Below are 25,675 nucleotides of genomic sequence, written 5' to 3' on the forward strand. Positions count from 1 at the left end.
ATAGGAGAAAATGAGCATGTTGCTATGGTTTTGTGAAATATCTACTAATTGCCAGGTCAAGATACATGAGTATTTTGCATACTTTTGCATTCTCATGAAATCCCTTGCTATCTGTCCACCCTGCTAAGGTTCTGGTACTGGTATCTTCAACTTCAATCATGGATGGCTGAAGCCTGGGTTCAATCACTGACACACAAACACGCGTGTTCACATGCTAATAAGGAAGACTACATTTTGGGCAAGAAGAGAGAATAAAATTATTACTAAGAATTCTAACTTCATGCCAGGGATGTGACTTAGCAGAAGAATGTATATACCTTGTACATACATTCTGTAGGTGATGCCTCAGCATCACAAAAACTATTTTTTAAAACAAAAAAAAAATCTTAAAAATTAAAATTTAGGGGCTGGAGAGATAGCATGGAGGTAAGGCGTTTGCCTTGCATGCAGAAGGACGGTGTTTTGAATCCCAGCATCCCATATGGTTCCCCAAGCCTGCTAGGAGCAATTTCTGAGTGTAAATCAGGGGTCCTCAAACTTTTTAAACAGGGGGCCAGTTCACTGTCCCTCAGACCATTGGAGGGTCTGACTTTAGTAAAAACAAAACTTATGAACGAATTCTTACGCACACTGCATATATCTTATTTTGCAATGAAGAAACAAAACAGATACAAATACAGTATGTGGCCCGCGGGCCATAGTTTGAGGACCACTGGCAGGAGTAACCCCTGAGTGCTGCCAGGTGTGACCCAAAAACAAACAAACAAAAAAACAAACAAGAAAATTAGGATTTAATTTTTTTAAACAAATTTTGGAGGTAACACTGAATCTCCACTAAAGGTGAGATGTTAAACAGTAGATTAAATGAAAAGTTAATACAGATCATTCGTAAAGTTATAAATATATTTTTATTCTAGTCATCTGGTCATCCTAAATAAGTGCCACTCCCTCCCAAATATTTCACTAATTTAATGAGTCTAGATCTTACAGTAATGAGAATTAAAAAAATAAACACACATGTTAGAATTTTAAAGAAAAACCATCTAGATTTATAATCAACTTAAAAAGTCATACCTATACAAATGTGAGCAAATACAAATACCAATACTGACATAATGGTCTCACTTTATCTAAATGTAGCTAAAGGGATAAAAATCCAACTTGGATCCCCAGCACCATATATAGTCCTTGGAGTCCTACCAGGATTAAACTTAGAGCAGCAGTGAGAATATAACCCAAAATTAAAAAAAAAAAAAAAAAACTATTTGGAATAAATTTTAAAAAAGGTGACTGAAAAAAATTTAAAAGGAAATGAAAGTAGCACCTGTGGTTGAAATAAAAATGAGTGCTTTTTTTTTTTATAAACCCTTTTTATAACTTCTGGGGATTTTTTTGTTTTTGTTTACGATTAGCAACCCTAATTTGGATATGTATCTAAAGAACTAAAAGCAGATCTTAGAAGGTACTTGTGAATAATGGCATTATTCACAGCCAATATGTGGAAGCAACCTTTATGTCCATCTAAAAATGAATGGTAGCCAAATAGGGCATATACATAAATGAAGAAAGAACTAATTTGGCAGAACAAGGCAGAAAATCCTGTCACTTAATATAAATGGACCTTGAGGTTACAAAGACATAAATACAGTTTCTAGGAGGATTCCAATGTCAAAGTCTTGAAAAAGGTATTCAGGGCCCGGAGAGATAGCACAGCAGCGTTTGCCTTGCAAGCAGCCGATCCAGGACCAAAGGTGGTTGGTTCGAATCCCAGTGTCCCATATGGTCCCCGTGCCTGCCAGGAGCTATTTCTGAGCAGACAGCCAGGAGTAACCCCTGAGCACAGCCGGGTGTGGCCCAAAAAAACAAAAAAAAACAAAAAAACAAAAAAACAAAAAGAAAGAATAAAAAAGAAAAAAAAAAAAGAAAAAGGTATTCAGACTTCTCAAAATATTGCAAACTGAGCAATAGAAGCCAGCAATTCCATTGCTGGTATGGTGGTGACTCATAGCTAGCTGACTTCTACAAGTCCCCAAACACTATTTTGAAAAGACAATACATTCCTATATTCACAATGATCAAGATATGGAAACCACTTAAGTACCCAAGACCAGATGACTGGATAAAGAAACTGTGGCATGCAGACACAAGGAATACTACTCAGACCTAAGAAAAGATGAAATCATGTAGTTTGTTGCTTTGTGGAGGAAACAAAATGGTATGCTGAGTGAAGTCAGTTCAATGGATAGATACAAAATGATCTCTCATATATGGTTTATAAAGAAACATAGTCAGGCCAGAGAGATTTAGTAGAGTGGGCAGGGTACTTGCCTTGCATGTGGCTGACCTAGTTTAATCAACAGCATCCCATATGGTCTCCTGAGCCTGCCAGGAGTGCTTTCTCATGAAAGATAGAGTCAGGAGTAAGCCCTGAGCACTGCTGGGTGTGGCCCCAACATAAAATAAAATAAAATAAAATAAAATAAAATAAAATAAAATAAAATAAATAAAATAAAATAAAAGCACATTAAGGAAATAACAAATAGCCAATGATAAGAGATTCCTAGAATCAGCCTACAGAACTAGCGGGGTCGGGTAGTGTTCAAATCAGGGACAATCTTGAGACATCCATGAAGGAGCAATAACACTGATGGTGAACACATGGCATAATCCAAACTCTTGTTAAAAGTATTGTAAATGTGGTGTCTAATTAAAAATTTAAAAGTAAGAGGCTGGAGAGATAGCATGGAGGTAATAAGGCATTTGCCTTTCATGCAGAAGGACAGTTCGAATCCCGACATCCCATACGGTCCCCCGTGCTTGCCAGGAGCGATTTCTGAGCATGGAGCCAGGAGTAACTCCTGAGCACTGCTGGGTGTGACCCAAAAACCAAAAAGTACAGGGCCCGGAGAGATAGCACAGTGGCGTTTGCCTTGCAAGCAGCCGATCCAGGACCAAAGGTGGTTGGTTCGAATCCCGGTGTCCCATATGGTCCCCCGTGCCTGCCAGGAGCTATTTCTGAGCAGACAGCCAGGAGTAACCCCTGAGCACAGCCAGGTGTGGCCCAAAAACCAAAAACAAACAAACAAACAAAAAAACAAAAAAAAAGAAAATTTAAGACCAGGAAATAAAATGAAAATAGCACCAAAATAACTCTAGGAATTACAGTGAACCTGTTGAGCTGACAAACTAAAAACATTAATTTGGAATAGGAGCATGCAATGCTAAGGAACCTGGGGCAACTACAGAGAAATGCAGTCATCCAGACCAGCGGTCCAATACCTGGGCCCCTCAATGCCAGGTTACACCAATGTCACATCATGTGATACTGGGGTGGGCCTCCAGAGTTACATCTGACTCCTCCAGGGGCCACGCAGTGGCTGGGCATCAAACCTGGGACCTTCTTTGAGTTATCTCCTTGGCTGTGAATCTGTATTTTTTTTAACCTCCCATTTAAAGTGATTTTATTCTAGTATATAATTATGTTGCTGAAGATATCCGCCTTAGGTAAACTGAAAGGTATTTTTATTTTAAAATTAGAAACCAATGCTGCCAAATAAAAAGGAAATGTTTGGGCCTGGAGAGATAGCACAGTGGCGTTGCAAGCAACCGATCCAGGACCAAAGGTGGTTGGTTCGAATCCTGGTGTCCCATATGGTTCCCCGTGCCTGCCAGGAGCTATTTCTGAGCAGACAGCCAGGAGTATCCCCAGATACAGCCAGGAGCAACGCCGGGTGTGGCCCAAAAAACCAAAAGTAAAAAAAATAAAAAAAAAAAAAAGAAGGAAATGTTTCTAGGGAAGTAAAGTGCCTACAGGAAAAAAAAAAAGAACTTTCAGTTTCCCTAAATTCAAGTACAGAAGAGTGTATCTTATACTGAAGGCAAATGGGCAAATTCTCTAAAAGCAGTAAGAATGAACAAAGATTTTTTTTCTTTTAGGAAGTCCTTTCCAATACTTATCAGAGATCATGTCCTTGAATCTGCATCACCTGATCTCTAGGCACTGGTTATTAGGCACATGGAGAAAGGCAAACTCAGTTATAAAAAAGGGAGAGAAGAAAACTCCCTTTTTTATAACTGAGTGAAATCTAATCCAATGCTAGAAGCGCCCTTGGCAGAAAACACTGGTAACCAATGTTATTAAGATGTAGCAGAAACCTTACCCACACTGCACAAAATAAGATGGATCATTTTTAACTATTTAGGAGTACAGAAGCATCTGCTGCCTTTTCCCCAAGGCAAAATCCAAGTCTCTTTCTCTCTGTATATATATATATTTTTTTTTAATTCAAACCTTTCTATAAATTATTCATGTCTTCCTTCCTAAGTCTGGAATAATTGTGAATTCCTACAGAGTCATGTTCTATCCTAAATAGGAACACAATTCACTGCCCAACCTTTCCAAAATACTAAATAAAACTAGAAAGCCAGCATACCTAATGTTATAACCCAGACAAAAGGCTTTTGTAGTGTTCAATGGAAATGACTGCTCAACAAACAAAACAAACAGAACAAGAAGCCACCTTCCAAGAATTCAAAGAGAAAGATAAAACATAAACAAGAGATTTGTTAAGTTGAAGATAATCACATAGTGAACAATGACAGTCATATGATCAACTGAAATGCTTCAGATTCTTCAGACTATAGCATGCAAACACTTTTCAAATATCTGGACACTTGGTGCTTGGAAGAACACAAAACAGGAAATAATCCTCATAGATCATGTCCATTAATGATCATTTTCAGTTAAAATTTTAAGGAAAGGTTGGAGCGATGGTGGGTTTTTGCCATGCACACAGCTAACCTTGATTCCCCGTGCATCCCATATGGTATCCCGAGCCTGCGGGGAGTAATTCCTGAGCACAGAGCCAGCTGAGCGCTGCTGGGTCTGGCCCAAAATACAAACAAAAGAAAATTTTAAGGAAATGCCTGTGCAAATTTCTTTCTTCTTCTTTTCCTCTTTTTATGTTTTTGGGCTACACAGGCAGCCCTTAGGGGTTCCTCCAGGCTTTACACTCATGAATTGCTCCTGGCAGGCTCTGGGGACTTTATGGGATGCTGGGAATCGAACCCAGATTGGCAGAGTGCAAGGCAAACGCCTTTCCCACTGTGGGATTGCTCCAATCCCTGTCCAAATTTCTTATCCTTATTATTTACACTCACTGTTCTGAGTGATAAAAAGATTGAACAGAAACAAATATGTACTATAAGAAAGACTAGAGGTGGGACAAGAGAGATAGTAGCAGGAGTACAACACTTTGCACCTGGTCACCCCCAATTCAATCACTACCCCATACAGGGTTCCCTCCAAACTGCCAGGAGCTATTCTGAGTAGAGCCAAGAATAGCCCTGGAACATTGATGAGTATAGCCCCAAAAACAAAAAGATAAGACTACAGGACTGGAAGTGCGGCTCAAAGGGAGAGAGCACTTGCCTCGTAAGTGGAAAGTATTGACCTCTGGCACTGCTTGTATGTATATAATAATAAAAGACCATAAAACTGATTAAAGAGCACAATTTGCTTATTTTCCTAATTCTCCCAATCCTTAACTGTAATCCTCCCCAAGATACAAGAAAGATAAAAGTAGACTTACCGTATTTTTCAGCGTATAAGAAGACTTTTGAAACAAAAAAAAGTCAACCGAAAATCGGGGGTCGTCTTATATGCCGAGTATATCCCGAAAAATGTTTCAATATGCCGTTAAAACGAAAATTGTCTGAATATTGCCACAAAATAAATTTTCCAATTTGACCATGCACCAATCACTGCAAGGCTGCTCGAACCGCCTCTCTAACTCAGCCAATCCAAGCAGGCTTTTTATGCATGCAAATTTAGACAATGTTCTGGATCCGAATCTACACTGTAAAAAGCCTGCTCAGATTGGCCAGAGTCAGAGAGGAAGTCTATTACAGTAGAACCTTTGAATCTTTGCTTGTTGTGATTGGCTCATTGTGGTACATGAGCACAGGAACACATGCAGCACAGGAACGTTCTGTCTGATACAGTGAATATAGGCCTAAACCTATGTTTTAACTGCAAAATTAGGGGGTCGTCTTATACACCCGGTTGTCTTGGTAAATATGGTAAAAAGAAAAACAAAAAACTCCTCCCCAATATCCCCCACTAGTAAGCATACCCCCTTTTCAATCATCATGTAATATATATAGTTCTTCTAAAGAAAAAACTACTTCAATTACTATTCTCAGACAGTAACACAATGAAACGTCTGTCAAATCTGTCTTTAAAGCGTTAAATAAGAATGATGAAAAAAAATCAGTGAAAATCTTCCTAACTCATCTCTCCACAAATTCTAGAAAACACCTGACCAGTCTAGCGAATTGACAAGAGATCCCAGGGCTTCTCCACTCAAACCCTTGATATGCTCACCAGGAACCAGGACCATTCATTCTTGTTGAATGTGAAATTGTATTTATAAAACTTAAAAGAGCCTTTGAAACTGGAAGAGTAGTTCTCTCCCAGTCCTAATGAATTCTGCACTGAAAACATTTACTTCAAAAACTCTTAATCTAGAGGCCGGAGCGGTGGCTCGCGACATAAGGCATCTCTACCATGCATGTGCTAACCTAGGACAGACCACAGTTCCATCCCCCAGCCTCCCAGATGATCCCCCAAGCCAGGATATCCGAACACATAGCCAGAAGTGGCTCCTGAGCATCACTGGGTGCGGCCCAAAATAACAACAACACAACAACAACAACAAATTCTTAATCTTTAAATATCTTAAAACCGCAAATATTGGTTGGGGAGGTGGTCAGTTATCACAAGGTTCATCTAGTGTCACCAGGAATGAGCCACAAAAAAGAAAAATAAATTTGAAAACTGCAGAGAAGCAGGAGGACAACTTAAAATGAGCTCACTGCTTTATAAAACATGGCCCCAAAATTTACTAAATAGAAACAGTCATGAAGAAGTATATAGCAGGACAGGAAAACTGCATCTCTGGTAACAGTCTCTTAGATATATCATATCTTTTAGAGTGGAAAAAAAATCACATACTTAATATTTTTAGAGGGAAGTCAACTGTTTACTCACTACAGTTGAACGTTAAAATGTATACAATAAAGGTATTCTGAAGTATTTAATATAAGATATAATTAAGATGCATTAAATTCAGGGCCAGAGAAAGAGCATGAAGGTAAGGTGTTTGCCTTTCATGCAGAAGGTCATATATTCTAGCAAAAAACAGCAGTAAAATTAACATAATTAAAAATTCGTAATTCTAGGGCCAGAGTGATATTGTATAACATTAATTAACATAATTAAAAATTCGTAATTCTAGGGCCAGAGTTATATTGTATAACAGGTAGGATGCTTGTCTTGCATGCAGTAGACTCAGACTCCCTGGCACAGGGACGGTCGGTCTCCTGTGCACTCCAGGAATGATCCCTGAGCAGAGCCAGAAATCACAGTGAGCACTGCAAGGTGTGGCCCAAAACAAAATTCTTTCGATCCCAATTACAAAAGACTCTTCACTATAACCAAGATTCATGTCGTGTTTTCCTACCTTTCATAACAAATTTTAAATATATGTTAACATATATTCCTATGAAATAGATATAGAAATATAATTTCAAGTATAAAATATTTTATACTATATATATATAGATGAATTCATTTGAATTTAAAGGAGCAATAAAAGCCACTAACATTTTTCCCCCTCTTAAATTTCGGGTGAGGACTGGAACAATAGTACAGTCGGTAGGGCACTTGCCTTGCATGCATCTGACCTGGGTTCAATCCCCAGCATGCCATTTGGTTCCCTGAGCACAGAGCCAGGAGTAATCCCTGAGCAATGCCTAGTGTAGCAAAAAAAAAAAAAATCAAGTGTTTAAAGCGTGATTTTAACTGAAAAACAAAAAAAAACTCGTCTCTTTATAGAGCTTATCTAAATCACAAAATGATGATTTATATAAGAAATGAGCTGTAATATACACATATATATTTTTTTGGGGGGGAGGGCCACACCCGGCGTTGCTCAGGGGTTACTCCTGGCTATCTGCTCAGAAATAGCTCCTGGCAGGCACGGGGGACCATATGGGACACCGGGATTCAAACCAACCACCTTTGGTCCTGGATCGGCTGCTTGCAAGGCAAACGCCGCTGTGCTATCTCTCCGAGCCCGCATATATGGTTTTTAAGAGCAGATTTACATAAATTCCACAAAGAATCCAAACAGAGAATGATCTTACCTAGATAATGGTCAGTTGAGATTTTACCTAGATCTTACCTAGATAATTTGATCAGTTTATATTTATACATCTATATGCCTAACGACAGAAATATGTCTACAATACATTAATTATGGTAGGAGGCAAATCTGAGTACCTAATAAACAAGAAAGACAATTGGTTATGTAGGAAATTACTAAAGAGGAAAGGACTTAAGCACTTATAAGTATGTGCGGTGTTTGTAAGCATAGATTAAGTTTTGTTAGAGCTATTTTAAAAATAAAATATAACACATACTGTTTGAAAAAAAGTCCTGTGATCTTCATTTATGCAGGCAAATTCTGATAGTTATTGTATGCATATATTTTTAGATGAAAATATTGATAACAAGGAATTAGGCTCAAGTTGTAGAACACATGTGGTATGTGTGAGATCCAAAATTCAATCCCTGATATAGCACAGGGTGAGGCTGGTTCCTATTAAAAATAAATAGAGCTCTGGGGCCAGAGAGATAGTACAGTGGGTAAAGTGCTTGCCTTGCACACAGCTGACCCAGATGATATCCCTGGCATCCCATATGGTACCCTAAGCATCATCAGGAGTGCTCCCTGAGCACTGAACCAGAATGAAGTCCTAAGCACCATCCAGTATGCCCCTCCTCTCCTCCACCCACTCCAAGTCAGCCCAGGGCCTGTGAGAAGGTTCAGAGGACTGGATGCATGCTTTGCTTGGAGGAGCCCTGGGTTTAATAGCATGATCTTCAAACACTGACAGAAGCAGTCTCCTCAATTCAGGATTGTAAAATCCACAAGAGTACTGGATGTGACCCACATGCAAAGAAAAAAGGGCAGTTGATAGTATTCTAATCCAAAACTCAACTTCTTTAATACCTAAAATCATTTATCCAATTAAAACATTAAGCTAGTTATCAACCACTGAAAACAAATAATTGAATTCAAAAGCAAGCAGTAATGTACATAGTTCTAATTTTTCAATTCTGGGAGATTTCTTACAAAACTGAGCAAATCTAAAATACTACATTTTTTCTTTTAAAATTCTTGGTTTTAGTCCAGGACTTTTTATTTTATTTTTTATAATATCTTTATTTAAACACTGTGATTACAAACATGATCGTAGTTGGGTTTCAGTCATAAAAAGAACACCCCCCTTCGCCAGTGCAACCTTTCCACCACCACCCTCCGCTTTCGACATCCCTCACTCACTGACATTGTTATGATAGTTCTTGGCATAGTTATTTCTCTAACTCACTCACCACTTTTTGTGGTGAGCTTCATATCTTGAGCCGGTCCTTCCAGCCCTCATCTCTATGAATTATTTCAATGTTTTTTATTTTTCTTAAAACCCAAATAGATGAGTGAGACTATGTGTGTCTCTCTCTGTCCCTCTGACATAAAATATACATTTTAATTTAAAGTGTTTACATTTGGACCCAAGGTAGCACAGTGGATAGGGTTTTTCACCTTGCTTGTGGCAGACTGGGTTTGATCCCTGGTATCCCATATGGTCCCCCAAGCACCACCAGGAGTGATTCCTGAGTGCAGAGCCAGCAGTAACCTCTAGGCACTGCCAGTTGTGACCCAAAAGCAAAAGAATAAATAATAACTAAAGCATTTACATTCTTGAAAACTTATTGGTATTTACAACGAGCAATCATCACTGGAAACTTGAATCTTCGTTGTCCAAAGATAAGTTTTCCTTAATTTGTTTATAACTAATATAAAAAGATCTTATTATCATACGGACACTATTAGCAAATAGAAATCTATTGTAAATAATCATTGAGTCAAATCACAAATCTCAAGAGAACATTTTCTCTTCCCAGTAGCCATACACCCATGAAGTGATCATCTTACCTAGACTGGTGGGTTTTATCAGTTCATCCAGTAAATCATAAAATGGTAATTTTTGAAGTTTTATATCTGGATGAACTGGGTGAAGCGCTGACGTAAGATGCGGAAGTTCCAGTTCATGTTTAGGTCCCAGAAGAGAAACTGGAAGTAGTGGAGATGACGCAGGGTGACCATCGTAAGTGAGTTGTGGAATGGTAGATGGAGACAAAGTTGCTGGCATGGGACTTGTATGAACGTTGGGAATAGACAAGTCCGCAGGTGTCATAATTTTCTGGGGAAAGCGCCGCCTATAGAGTTCTTTAATTTTCATTTGCACAGCAGGACTGCAGCCGGCCTTTAGCAAATGCAGGGCTTTTGTGAGAAGTTCGTGTTTGCGTCCGTGCTTGTTCCTCCCGGCGTAGCCTAACAGTACTTGAAGTTCAGAAACTCGAAGGCTCATAACCATTTGCTTAGAAACAAAACAAAACAAAACAAAATCTATTAGTATTATATTTCACAGGAATAAACAAAATATTTATTGTACCTCTTTCTCTTAATGGTTGGACTTGTTGATCCAAACTATTTCAAACTTAAAATCAATCACTTTACATATATGTATGTAACTAAGTACATTTTAAATTAATATCCAGAAATTCACTAATTTCTATGTTATAAAAAAAAAAAGTAAGTGAATTACACACCAAGTTGAAGCATATTTCATCTCATTCCACTGCTCTGAAGAAGCTCTCAAGTATTTATCAACCTGGGGCCGGGCGGTGGTGCTAAAGGTAAGGTGCCTGCCTTGCCTACGCTAGCCTTGGAAGGACCGCGGTTCGATCCCCGGTGTCCCATATGGTCCCCCGTGCCAGGAGCAACTTCTGAGCACATAGCCAGGAGTAACCCCTGAGCGTTACCGGGTGTGGCCCAAAAACTAAAAAAAAAAAAAAAAAAAGTATTTATCAACCTATTAACTAAGCTGCAGAAGAGTGCTGAGTGTTATGTGGATGGCAAAACACAATAAGCTAATTTTAGTTTGGTTTTATTTGGTATGTATTTATTTAGGTATATAAGAAGTATACAATAACTCACATCAAATATCATCACATAAGGCAGATACAAACACACATATACATACACATATATATAAAACAATATTGAGTATTAGAATCTACACTAACACAAAGTCTCCGGAATTTGTGGGATAAAATAAATATGCTCGCAAATACCTACCTTTTTAAAAGCATCTTATATATCCCAAACACATTTAAGATTTTCTTATGTGTTTTCCCAGCTCCATAAAGTGTTATCTTTCTGCATTTACTTATAAAGAGTCGAGACAGGTTAAATAACTTACCTAAACCCATAGATACTAAATTCTAAGTAGCAAGTCAGGACCCCAATCTGGATGGGTAAGATACTACACCTGCACCTCCCTATATCCCTAAATCATTAGGGAAACAGAAGGAGCTGCAAACACATTATTGTCTTCAGTTTACAAGACTACACTTGGGGCCAGCGTGGTGGCGCTAGAGGTAAGGTGTCTGCCTTGCCAGCGCTAGACTAGGACAGACCATGGTTCGATCCCCCGGCGTCCCATATGATCCCCCAAGCCAGGAGCGACTTCCAAGCGCATAACCCTGAGCGTTACCAGGTGTGGCCCCAAAACTAAAAAAAATAAAAATAAATTTAAAAAATACAAGACTACACTTAAAATCCCAAGAGTCTAGGGGCCAGAGATAGCTCAAAGGGCTAAAAACCAAGGTTTACATGCAGGGGGTTTACGTTTGATTCCTGACACCATATGGTCCCCAGAGAACAAAGCTAGAAGTAGCCCCTGAAAACCAACATGTTGCCCCAAAAAGAAACTAAAATTCCAGAAATTCTCATGCTATTAAGGCTAAAGTAATCTAATAAGCTTGTCTGAGTGTCTCCAAATTTATTTGTTCACTCTTTCTGCTCATCTATACAACACTTCTCATTTTTAGGCAGAGAAAAATGAAATATAAAGGATAATGGTTCACTCAAGATAACAGTGATCAACAGCAGAATCCTGGCATTAACCACCAAAACGGGGCTTTATTAGCAAAAAAAAAATTCATGTAAGCCCACAATTTGCACTCTTTGTCCAATGATCTTATCCCCTCTTCTCACACCAGATAGCAATGACACAAAAGGCAAAGAATTACCCAGACTTACCAATGCATCCCTGATAACCTATCCAGGCTAGCTCTCTAAAGCTTTTAAATAACAACAAATAAAATATTGGAAAAGTGTATAAAAGCTTAATATGCAATAGAGACACAAAACAACAACAAAACCCAAATGGTTGGGGCTGGAGAGATAGCATGGAAGTAAGGCATTTGCCTTGCATGCGGAGGGATGGTGGTTCGAATCCCAGCATCCCATATGGTTCCCCGAGCATGCCAGGAGCAATTTCTGAGTGTAAAGGCAGGAGTAACCCTTGGGCGTTGATGGGTGTGAACCAAAAAAAACAAAACAAAACAAAAAAAAAGTCAAATTCTAAGACTTGTAGGATTCCTAAGAAATCTAAACACTATAGTTTGGGGGTTTGGGTTTAGATCTTTGTAGGTTCAGGCATAAAACCCAAGGCTTCTAATATACAAAGGCAGGTAAAGGCAGGTACTTTCCCACTGAGCCATAATCTTCATCCAGACATCTGTTTGTTTTGGGGCCACACCTGACAATGCTAAGAGTTACTCTGGGTGTTGCTGGGGGAAGAACAGATAAGAGTGCTAGCCAGGGTTGACCACATACAAGGTAATAAAGAAGAACTTGACCTCCTGTACTGTCTTTCTGGCTCTCCTTTTTAACTATTCTGGCACTTTGTTGTTGTTGTTGTTGTTGTTGTTTTGTTTTGTTTTGTTTTTTGGGCCACACCCGGTGATGTTCAGGTACTCCTGGCTTGGAGAACCATATAGGACGCCAGGGAATCAAACCACGGTCCATCCTGGGTTAGCCGCGTATGAAGTTTTTCTTCCCTACTGCTGCGCCATCACTCCAGCCACTATTCTGGCACTTTTATGGAATTCTATAAACCAAGATGTATATTGGTTTACTTCTGCTACATCCTCTCTCCTCATTTCCTTATAATGATTTTTGATTGAGTCAACTGTCAGCATTTGCATTATTACTCTGACTGTGAATACTGAAAGCAGAATCTAAAGTACGTTGTTCTTTTTGTTCAACTTGGCTTACAGTTAATAATTATACTTTTTGTTTGTTTAGTTGTTTGGGGGCCACACCTAGAGGCAGTGCTCAGGGGTTACTCCTGACTCTGCACTCAAAAATTACTCCTGGCAGGCTTGTTGGACCATATGGGATGATGGAGATAAAACTTTAGGCAGTTGCGTGCAAATCAAACACCCTACCCGCTGCGCTATTGCTCTAGAACCTACTCCATATCTATACCACTTTTTCATGTTTTGTTTTTTCAATCTGCAAAATCTGCTATAGTGTTCCTTTCTGGGTGTGGCCCAGAAACCAATCAATCAATCAAATAAAGTTCAAAAAAATTAAAGTGTTCCTCAATACATTTAAATGCATTAAATCATCTGTTCAACCTTTTCCTTAAAATGAGGAGCCAGAGCAATAGCACAGCAGTAGGGCATTGACCCTGGACAGACCTGGTTCGACCCCTGGCATCCCATATGGTCCCCCAAGCCTGCCAGGAGCGATTTCTGAGCTCATAGCCAGGAGTAACCCCTGAGCATCACCAGGTGTGGCTCAAAAACAAAAACAAAAAAACATGGTGGCAGTGGTGTGTTTTGTGTGTGTAGAAGTATGGAGAGGTAATACAGCAGGCAGAGCACTTGTCTTGCACACAAAGGCCAGGTTCAATTCCCAGCACTGGAGCTTCCCAGGAGTGATCCCTGAGTACAGAGTGAGAAATAAGTCCTGATGAGCACTGCCAAGTATGGCCCAAAAAGCAAAAATTAAAAAAATTAGGGGCCGGGTAGGTGGCGCTGGAGGTAAGGTGTCTGCCTTGCAAGCGCTAGCCAAGGAAAGGACCACGGTTCGATCCCCCGGCGTCCCATATGGTCCCCCCAAGCCAGGGGCGATTTCTGAGCACATAGCCAGGAGTAACCCCTGAGCGTCAAACGGGTGTGGCCCAAAAACCAAAAAAAAAAAAAAAAAAAAAAAAAATAAAGAACAGAGAGGAGAGGAATGTGTATGTGTCAGTCTGCCTGCCTGCCTGCCTGTCTCTCACACACACATCCCTTTAGCTATCTAGTTCCTAACCTGGATTACTTCCTCAGGATACATTTCTCTTTGTGCTTCTAAACATTTACAATGCTGTGTCCTGTTTTGATTTGGTTTATTTTCATTGTATGAAGTCGTCATTACTTGAGTCTTTTAGAAATGCATCACCTTCAAAACTGGGATACTCTTAATTACCAGATATTTTCAAATTCTTATATGCCTGTTATTTAGATACTGGCCTTCCTGTCTCATTCCCCCTTTCCTCCTGCATTTTCCATTTATGATTTATTTATATTTTCTTGGAGATTTTCTCATCTCGTTATTAATGAGCTCGTTTCTTTTTGCTCCATATTTCCCTTTATCTCCCTTGATCTTATTCTGATTTTTCATGACTATAATCTTATTCTATGGGAGATGAGATATATATAAATTGGGTGTCTGATGCTATTTTTTGCTTCTGATTCCTGCACGATCTGTAATGTCTGGGTTTGTTTGTTTTTACTATTTGTATTAGTCACTGCCTCCCATGCTTGATATTTTCCTCAAATGAGAGGTTGTACTTTATGTATGAAACATTAAAAAGATGATTAGAAGATCTGTATGCATGAAGAGACCACAGTATTTCATTTTAAAATGACCAGGCAAAAACTGGTTCTTTTGAGAATTTCTTTAAAAGAAAGGAATGCTCTGACCTCCTTCTTCAGCAAGATAAGGCTGCCTTCTAGTGTCTCCAGCACAGCAGAGGGGAGAGAGGAAGCACCTACCATTCAGTAAGAAGACATTTCATTGAATCTCCTTTTCAGGTGTATAAAATCTTTTTGTTTGTTTGTTTTGGGGGTTGGATCACACCCATCAGTGCTCAGGGGTTACTTCTGGCTCTACTTTCAGAAACCACTCCTGGCAAGCTCGGGGGAACTATATGGGATGCTGGGATTCGAACCACCATCCTTCTGCATACAAGGCAAACGCCCTACCTCCATGCTATCTGAGGCCCCAGATGTATAAAATTTTACAAACACCACACACATCTATATGAGAACACTAATCCAACAAAGGCAGAGACAATATTCTGAGAAAGACAAATACAAGACACTATTCAAGCATTATCAACAAGTATTATAGACAAAGTGTAAAAATAATTACATTGAAAGCGCCAGTTTTATTGTCTCATTAGCTATGACCTTCCATTCTTAAAGGTCATGTCTAAACTGAGAATAAGAATTAGGTGCTTCCAGTTGAACAACGTAATTATTCTCATTCACACATCCTACTGCAGTGGTTTACAGGATTAGTCACAAAGCAGACTGTATTATGGATTTTTATCTGGCATCAATTTATAGGCAATTATAGAACAGAATGAATTCTAAAGAGAGACAAAATAGGCATTTAACAATGTAATAATATTTGGTTTATATGTCTGATTTCTAGCCAGAAAAAGAAAAAAATTTTTTCAAAGAATTCATACTTTAAAGCCTCTATTTTCTAAGTCAGGCTTACTGGAACTGACTTCTGGTTCATTCCTAATCTACTTCATTTGGAATAATAGAATAAGCAGCTAGCTGTTAAGATTAACAATGCCCAGTTCAACAAGAAAACCTAGTTAAACAGTTTCTACTAATGCAGCAAGTCAGGCTAGTTACATATTCCTCGTCCCACCCAACATATGGTCTTTTGTTTACTTCTCAATCTAATAAAACTGAATATTGGAAACCTCAAGCGCAAGCGATCCTTCTCTTCTCTCTCCAGTCTCTATTCATTCCACTGCACAGCTGAATTTATTACAACAGAACGTATGCTGATTTCAATCTCCTTTAAAAAAAAATAGTATATATCAAACACTATTGAAGTGGTGTGTGATGGCTTTCATTTTATTTCATGGTTTTAATTTTTTATTTGTTTGCTGGGCCACACCCAACAATGCTAAGGGTTTACTTTTGGTTCTGCTCACAGGGTCACTCCAGGTGGTGCTTCGGGAATCATATACAGTGTCATGGAACAAACCTGGATCTGCCCCATGCCACAAGCACCCTGTCTACAAATACTATCTCTCCCCAGCCTCTTAACTTTTTATCATTTTGATTGCATCTCCCATTTGTATATGCTACATTTCATGGTTAGATCTTCACAAAGCTCCTTCTAGATAACCAGAATACTACAAATAAACTGAAACATTTTTTAAATGTTTTAGGTTAAAAAAAATGTACTCAACTTGAAATTTTAGAGTTTAAAACCCTAACACAGATACTAACTTTAATAACACCATGGAGAGATATAACAATCATTTCAAATTGACCCTTATTGATATAAGTTTTGATAATTCCATTTGCCTTTGTATTGTAACAAACAAAATGAAGTAAATTTGTGCTGCATGGAGGGAGGGTGAGAAACTAGGAACACTGGTGAAGGAAGGGTCACAGTGATGGTGGGATTGGTGTTTGAAAATTTGATGACTGAATGACTATATTATGAACAAGTCAGTAAATCATGGTGCTATAATAAAAATTAGAAAAAATAAAATAAAAAATAATAAAATCCTAATATACTGCCAAACTTCTCATATAAGATACAAAACTATGATATTTACATAAAGAGCTGCTTTGCACACAAACGTTTAATGGTATTTATTCATTTTTTGGATTTTTTTGGACCACACCCGGTGACGCTCAGGGGTTACTCCTGACTGTGCTCAGAAATCGCTCCAGGCTTGGAAGACCATATGGGACACTGGGGGATCAAACCACGACTGTCCTGGGTCAGCCACGTGCAAGGCAAATGCCCTACCGCTGTTCCATCGCTGCAGGCCCTCATTTCTTGAATCGATGCATAGCATCTAAACAAGTATATACAAAGAAGAAAGGAAGGATGGGGCAGAGAAGGGCAGGGCATGTAGTTGACCTGAGTTTGAGCATCAGCACCCTTTATGGTTACCTGAACTCACTAATAGTTAACCCTAAGCACAATGACAGGAGTAGTAAGCCCTGACCACTGCTGGGTACAGCAACAAAAAGAGGAAAGGTACGAGTATATTGAGAAAAGCCAGTTTTCTGAGAGATCCACAAAATCGTATTAATTTATCCAATTCCTGAAGGCCTACTTGTGTTATGTGCATGAATAACATAACACAGTATAGTACATACTGAATTCTAATATTGACTTAACTGCTAATTTACTAAAGCACAATCTTCAAGGATCTATCAAAGACAGACATTCAAAATTGGTTGACAGATTGACTAAAGGTTGTCAAATCCTTTAAAATTTCTAAATTCTATAAAACTAGAATTCTACCAAATTATGTTTTACTTCAATTCTTTTATAAATAAGGAAATACAAGCAATCCATATAGTTAGTGAAATCTTTATATATTTGCAATGCTTTCAGTCAAAAAAAAATTTTTTTTGGTTTTTGGGCCACACCCAGTGACGATCAGGGTTACTCCTGGCTATGCGTTCAGAAATCGCTCCTGGTTTGCAGGACCATATGGGATGCCAGGGATCGAACCAAGGTCCGTCCTGGGTCAGCCCTTTCCCCTGCACTACCGCTCCGACCTCTTCAGTCAAAATTTTAAGTATCATTTACATACAGAGTAAAGATAAAACTAATGTTTTTAATAACTAAGTTACATATTATTAAATATTACATTATTTCATCCTCACAGTAACGAAAGATAGGGCATGTTTATACCCACTGTATGGAAAAGAACTGGTGTCAAATCTGAGTTCAAAGAGTAAGTGGTGGGGCCAGAAAGACGGCATGGAGGTAAGGCGTTTGCCTTGCATGCAGAAGAACCATGGCTCGAGTCCCGGCATCCCATATGGTTCCCCGAGCTTGCCAGGAGCGATTTCTAAGTGTAGAGCCAGGAGTAACCCCTGAGTGCTGCCGGGTGTGACCCAAAAACCAAAAAAAAAAAAAGAGTAAGTGGTGAAGACGGGGCTCAAAACTGACCCAAACTCCAGAGTTAATAAACAAAATGCCTTGTCACAAAGCCTAAGGACTTAGGTCTGAGTGCTTATTACTCTAAGTCAGGGCACTAAATGACCAGTAAGAAACCTAGACTGGGGGCTGGAGAGATAGTCAGAGGATAAAGTGTTTGCCTTGTAGACAGCTGACCCAGGCTTGATCTTGGGCATCATAAATGGTTCTCTCCAGCACTGCCAGGAGTGATCATTGAGTGCAGAGCCAGGAGTACTCCCTAAACATTGCTGGGTGTGGTTCAAAAACAAAAATGCAGGGGCTGCAGAGATAGCATGGAGGTAAGGCATTTGCCTTGCATACAGAAGGACGGTGGTTCGAATCCTGGCATCCCATATGGTTCCCCGAGCCTGCCAGGAGTGGTTTCGGAGCGTAGAGCCAGGAGTAACCCCAGCTAGCTGCCGGGAGTGGCCGAAAAACCAAAATAAATAAATAAATGCAAAATAATAGAAATAATCAAGTAATTACCTATTACCTAGATTAAACAAGAATAAGAAACCAGACTTCTCGTTAAAAGACAGGGTATTGCCGGTGAGGTGGCGCTAAAGGGAAGATGTCTGCCTTGCAAGCGCTAGCCAAGGAAGGACCACGGTTCGATCCCCCGATGTCCCATATGGTCCCCCCAAGCCAGGGGCGATTTCTGAGCACTTAGGCAGGAATAACCCCTGAGCCTCAAATGGGTGTGGCCCGAAAAGACAAAAGGAAAAAAAGACAGGGTATTTTCTGTACAATAATGTATCCAGGATATATATTATTACATAGAGCAAGTATTATCATCTGCATGAGAGAGAACTTTGACAGTGAAAGCTGGGCCAACAAATACTGGAAAGAAACAATGCAGGCTTCATTTCAGTATCCTAGCTGTAGGGGGAGTGCTTTAAAATTAGTACTACAATAAGTAAAATCCAGATCTTAAAAACAATATTCCTTTGGGGCTAGAGTGCTAGTACAGCCGGGAGGGCACCTGCCTAGCATGAGGCTAACCAAAGTTAGTCACTCGCATCTCATGTAGTCCCCCAATTACTTGCAGGAGTAATTCCTGGGCGCAGCACCAGGAGTAACCCCTGAGCACTGTTGTGTATCCCCCACCCCAATAAGCCACATGGTATATACCTGGGTCAGAGATAGCTCAATGGGCAGAGAGTATATTTGGCATGTAGAAGGCCCAGATTCAATCCCCAGTACTATTATGTATGTCAGGGATCTCAAACTCACGGGCCGCAAACGGCCCTCCGTACAACATTTTGTGGCCCTGCCCTAGAGGAATCTTTTTTTCTTTTGTTTTGTTTTTTTTTTTAGTTGTTTGGGTCACACCCCCCAATGTTCAAGGCTTACTACTGACTTTGCACTCAAGGATCACCCTGACTTTGCTTCCTGCAGCCCCCAGGTAAATTGAGTTTGAGACCCCTGATTATGTCTAATAGAGCCAGGTATAGGCCCTAAGCATTAATAGGTATATCTCCAAAACAAATACAAACAGTGTATATAATCTGAAAATTAAGCCTAAAAGAAGGAAAAGAGGGCCCGGAGAGATAGCACAGCGGCGTTTGCCTTGCAAGCAGCCGATCCAGGACCAAAGGTGGTTGGTTCGAATCCCGGTGTCCCATATGGTCCCCCGTGCCTGCCAGGAGCTATTTCTGAGCAGACAGCCAGGAGTAACCCCTGAGCACTGCCAGGTGTGACCCCCCCCCCAAAAAAAAAAAAAAAAAAAAAAGAAGGAAAAGAATTGTTTCCAAAAAAAAATGGAAGGAGAAGAATACAGGGATGTCTTCTCCAACTAAAATCTTTAAATCGTGACTTAGATCAAAATAGTTGATATTACTGAAACTCAACCAAACCAACATCCACCAATGATTCTACAGTTTTGCCCTGTTGGTATATAATATAGTAGTGTCTTGGGGTGGGGGTGGGGGAACATCCAGGTGTCCTCAGGGCTGATTTCTGGCTCTGTACTCAGGGGACCCATATGGACCATAGAGAATTGAAACTGGGTTGGCCACATGCAAAACAAGCAATCTCCCCACAGCAAAACAATTATTCCTAGCCCCCACCCCCATGGCTACTCAGTAAAGAGTGTTAAGAGTGCTCATTCTATTCTATTGGCTTGGTTTTGAAACTGCTTCTACCCTGATACTTATTCTGCATTCTGCAGTCCATGGTACTCAGCAAATATAATTCAAATAATGACGTGACTAATCTTAAAGACAGCAACTTGTCTGTCTCACTGGGCAAGAGGAAATTTACAGTGTTTTGCTTAAAGGGAGGGACAGGAAGTTGTATGCACATTATATTGTATTTGTTGTTGTGGTGGTGGTGGTGGTTCTTTGTTTTGGGGCCACACATGACAATGCTCAGGAATTACCCCTGGCTCTACACTCAAGAATTACTACTAGGGGCCAAGTGATAGCACAGCAGCCTTGCACGGTGCCGACCCAGGACAGTCCTGGGTTCAATCCTCAGCATCCCACTTGGTCCCCCTGAGCCTGCCAGGAGCGATAACTAGCACAGAGCAGGAGTAACCACTGAGCACTGCCATGTGTAGCCCAAAAACAAAAACAACCAAACAAAAAAGAATTCCTGGCAGTGCTGGGGACCTTCTAGAATGCCGGGGTTGAATCTAGGTCAGCTGTGTGTAAAGCAAGTACCCTACCTGCTATACTATCATTTCCGCTCATTGTTATTCATTTTAATGTCTAATTGAAAACGTTATTAAAATTTTTTACATAACATTAAGTTAAACATCATCATCTAACAGAACTTTCAAGGCTATATTTATGGGGCTGAGCAATAGCACAGCGAGTGAGGTGTTTGCCTTGCACGCACCCAACCCAGGTTAGATTCCCCGCATCCCATATGATTCCCCGAGCCTGGCAGGAGTTACCTGAGAGCCAGATGTGCCCTCCCCCCCCCCAAAAAAAAAAGGACTATATTTTATTTATTTTATTTATGTGGTGGTTTAGAAGCCACCCCTGGTAGTGCATGGTAAACTCTCAGTGGTGGTGGGGACTATATGTTACTGGGAATTGCACCTTGACTTTTGCTTGCAAAATCTGCACTCAGATCATTAAGTTATCTCTCAGGCCCAACTTAAAGAAAATTTCTAAGCATGATTTTATGTTTAGTTTTGTTTAGTTTTTTCCCCTGCTCATTCCAGTCTTTCAAAACTTTTTCAAAGAACTGTGCCTACACCCTCTCATGTATAGTGTTGTAAATTGTTAAGTACTTAGCTCCATATCACCTATGCTAAATAGAATAGCCAGAATCGATGATGAGCAAACTTCTCAATTCTATTACCTAGCATAGTCTGTCCAATTTTGTGTTACCTAAAATAACAGAGCTTTGCATCTTAAATATTTAAGTGAATCATTCTGAATCTGGGCTATAACTGGGCCGGAACTACTGAATCCTATTGTCATACTTATCAACTACTGCATCATTTAAACAACTCTTTCCCCGCAAGAATCCCCCATCTTTTTTAGGGGTAGTAGGGAGATGGAGTGGTACTTAGAGGTTATTCTAAGCATGATTCTGCAGGGGTCTCAAACTCAATTGACCTGGGGGCCACAGGAGGCAAAGTCGGGGTGATCCTTGAGTGCAAAGTCAGTAGTAAGCCTTGAACATTGGGGTGTGTGACCCAAACAACTAAAACAAAACAAAACAAAACAAAAAAAAAAAGATTCCTCTAGGGCAGGGCCACAAAATGTTGTACGAAGGGCCGCAAACGGCCCTCGGGCTGTGAGTTTGAGACCCCTGTTAGGGCATGGAGTAAGGGTGGAGAGTGTTATTTCTATGCATGTGATGCTCAGGGAACCTTGAAATCCAGGGATTGAACCTAGAGCTCCAGCAAGCAAAGCATGAACTCCAGTTCTTTGGGCTAACTCCCTAACGTGAATTTTAAAGTATTCAATAAATACTGCCCCCCCAAGTTGCACAAGAAAAATAATGAGGGCTATTATATATTTTAGAGTCTAATTTACAGATTTCAGGAGAAAAAAGCTCCCTCCCCCCAAAACATATTTTATTCCAACAAACTCTTAAAGTGAAACTCTAACCAACCACAAAACTTACACAACCCCCCACAACCCAAAGGTCACTATGGCTGTTATGGGGGGAGGGGCACCAGGAGTGCTAGGTGTTGATAAACCTAAATCAAAGTTGGCTATGCACAAGGTAAGTGCCATACCCGCTGTACTATCAGTACGTCTCTCTGGCCCAAACCATAGCAAAGTTCATGAGATCAAGTAAAAGTATACATATTCTTTTCTGAGAAATTCTACTAATACACACAAAAACACATTTCAAGGTGAGGATTGGGCAAACATACAACACATCCTTTCTGAAATGTCTGGAGGGAAGGAAAAATGCTACTCACAAACTTCTGATGCCAACCCCGCGCCCTAACAACAGTCAATTTAACATAGCCAGAGCATCAACAACAAATAATCAGTTATTCCATTTCTGACAAGACTAATATTCCTAGGGCACTGGAGTGCTCCGGGATTAGAACCATTTCAGATGATGCTTGGTTCTGCAGTAGGCCTGATAGTATTATGAGGAGAGGGAAATGGACACATGGCACTGGGGATCAAACACAGGGCCTTGTACACAGTCAGGTGTGCACTCTGTCCCTGAACTCAGTCTCCAGCTCCAGAAGTTACTCTCAGTAAAACTGTGCCAGCAGCTGAATACAAGGGCCTGAGGAAGAATCGTGCTTGGTTCCTATGGAGTCAAGGATTAACCAGCCACTCCTGGTAGTACTTGAGGTACTGCCAAACATACCAAACATCACTAGCTGAACCCAGTGATATTTGAACAACCATGTAAGGCTGAAGATCAAAATGCAGGCAGCTGCATGCAATGTATGCACCTTAATCCCTGATCAGTCTCTTCAACTCCTAGAATTATCAAAGCACAAAGGTATATGAGAGAGGCTAGAGAGTTAGTGCAAGGTTGGAAAGGCACGCAAAGAGCACACACAAAAAATGTAGTTACTCCTCAGCACAGATCCAGAAGTTAAGTCCTAAACAAAGCTGGGTGTAATTTTTCCCTCCCCCCGTCCAAATGTCCAATTCTAAGACCAAAGAGATGCCTCACCAGACCTCATGTAGGAGGTCTGGGTTCAATCTCCAGAATTCTAATACTGGACCCAATGAGCAACCTAAGAGTATTAATCTGGCCAAAGTCCCTGACATTTGCTGGGTGTGCTCTAAATCCAACTCTTTACTTCCTATCTCTAGAAGGTCACAATTTCAAATATGAGTATCAAAAATATAAACAAATTCTTTTTTTTTTTTTTTTTTTTTTTTTTTGGTTTTTCGGATGCTCAGGGGATTACTCCTGGCTAAATGCTCAGAAATTGCCCCTGGCTTGGGGGGACCATATGGGACGCCAGGGGGATCGAACCGCAGTTGCGATCCTTGGCTAGAGCTTGCAAGGTCTTACCTCAAGCGCCACCTCACCGGCCCCATAGACAGATTCTTAATCGAGAAACAATACCATCTATAATCTAAGTCAGACCTGGCAAGAAAGAAAGAAATGAATGGCAATAATTGTAGACATTTTGCCTATTTGGAAGGAAAAACTTACAAGGGAGAAATATTTTAAATATTGTAAGAGGGGCCATAGCTATAGCACAACAGTAGCGCATTTGCTTTGCATGCAGACAACTTCGGGTTCAATCCCCGGCATCCCATAAGGTACCCTGAGCCTGCCAAGAGCGATTTCTGAGCGCAGAACCAGGAATAAACACTTGAGTGCCGCCAGGTGTGTCCCAAAAAAACAAAGTGCAAAGTGCAAAAAAACAAACAAAAAAATTGTTAAAAGGAGTTATGGGCTAGGATGTGTTTCTGTGGTAGAGCACTTGCTTATATGTGAAAAACGGGTTCAGTGCCAGCAAATCAAAAATAAATAATAAATAAATTTGTTTTTAATGCTCAAACGACACTAATAACAAAAATGAAGTATTTTTCAGGAAACTAATCTTGAGGGTCCTTTATTTAAACCTCAAAATGTACTTAGGTAGATTAGCTGCCAAATGTCATCAAAATGCTACAAATATATATAGCTTGTCCTATATTTTAGCTAATAGCCAAACCCAAGTTCATAGGAAGAGATGACTGGAGAGAAACTATGGAAAGCACATACACAACGGAATACTCCCCGCTGTAAGAAAAGGAATGGAGAATATCGTGCTGAATAAAGTTAATCAGAGGAAGATGGACAGCAAAATTATCTCAGTCATATGCAAGGTATATAGTTGGGGAAATCACAAATGTCCAAAGGAAAGAGAATCAAAGAACATAAGAACTGGTCATTAGTAGGAAGCTTGCCACTGAAGGGACAGGGGTAGGCAGCAGAAAGTATGAGAGAATGGAAGCACTATGACCACAGTGAATCTAAGTGGTCATTTGAGAAAAGGCGGGGGTGCTAAAAAATGATGAAATAAATTTTTAAGTATGTATTTTGGGGGGGTCACACCCAAAAGTACTCAGGGGTAACCCCTGGCTCTATATATAGGAATCACTCCTGGCAAACTCGAGGACCTTATGGGGTGCTGGGGATTGAACAGGTCAGATGTGTGCAAGGCAAGTGAGCGCCTTACTTGCAGTAATATCATCTGGCCCCAAGATGAAGTAACTGTACTGTAAACAAGAGTGCCCAAAATTTATTCAAAACGTGAATGTAAGGGCTGGAGCGATAGTATAATGTATAGGGCACCATATTTTCCGGCGTATAAGACAACTTTTTTGTTTGTTTTTGTTTTGTTTTTTGGGCCACACCCGGCAGTGCTCAGGGGTTACTCCTGGCTGTCTGCTCAGAAATAGCTCTTGGCAGGCACGGGGGACCATATGGGACACCGGGATTCGAACCAACCACCTTAGGTCCTGGATCGGCTGATTGCAAGACAAACACCACTGTGCTCTCTCCGGGCCCATAAGACAACTTTTTAACACATAAAAAACTCCTTAGAAGTTGGGGGTTGTCTTATATACCGGTATATGGCACGCTGAAACTTAGTCCAGCTTCAGGGACGAGTGATCTGCCCCCCTCTTACCGCCACGTGCCATGCAGCTGCCAGGCGTCATCACTCAGTCCTGTGCTTGTCCTGATTCATCTTTCAGGGCACACAGAGGAGCTGCATTACCAAGCGCTGCACCTCATCCAGCCGCCAGGTATGCGGCTTTTCGATGCTCGGTCCTCTGCTCAGCTTTTATGGGACACAGAGAAGGTGCTCTCTACCTGTAGTTGTCCTATTAATCGCTGCACCCCAGCCAGCTGCTCTTGGAGGAGCCCCCCTCTCCCTGCTCTCAATGTAGATCACAATTTAAAAAATCAGTCACTCACTACAAATGACAAATGTAAAATGACTGTTGGCACTCCAAAGTCTAGCTTTATTAAACATATACTGTTAACCTTTTAGGGTTCTACTCTTTTTCTCTTATGTTTTA

The 25,675-nt window shown here is 40.3% G+C and overlaps 1 protein-coding gene across 2 annotated transcripts in view; it reads right to left on the reverse strand.

Moving 5' to 3' along the window:
• Positions 1–25,675, reverse strand: part of PIAS1 (protein inhibitor of activated STAT 1) — a 146,536-nt gene that overhangs the window by 93,319 nt on the left and 27,542 nt on the right. For both annotated transcript variants that reach the window (XM_049777847.1, XM_049777848.1), the window contains exon 2: positions 10,062–10,506. In XM_049777847.1, the coding sequence (XP_049633804.1) occupies positions 10,062–10,503 (442 nt within the window). In that variant the 5' untranslated portion in view covers positions 10,504–10,506. The remainder of the gene's footprint in view (positions 1–10,061; positions 10,507–25,675) is intronic.

The sequence above is a fragment of the Suncus etruscus genome, chromosome 1 (assembly GCF_024139225.1).
Source record: "Suncus etruscus isolate mSunEtr1 chromosome 1, mSunEtr1.pri.cur, whole genome shotgun sequence".
Taxonomy (NCBI): Eukaryota; Metazoa; Chordata; class Mammalia; order Eulipotyphla; family Soricidae; genus Suncus; species Suncus etruscus.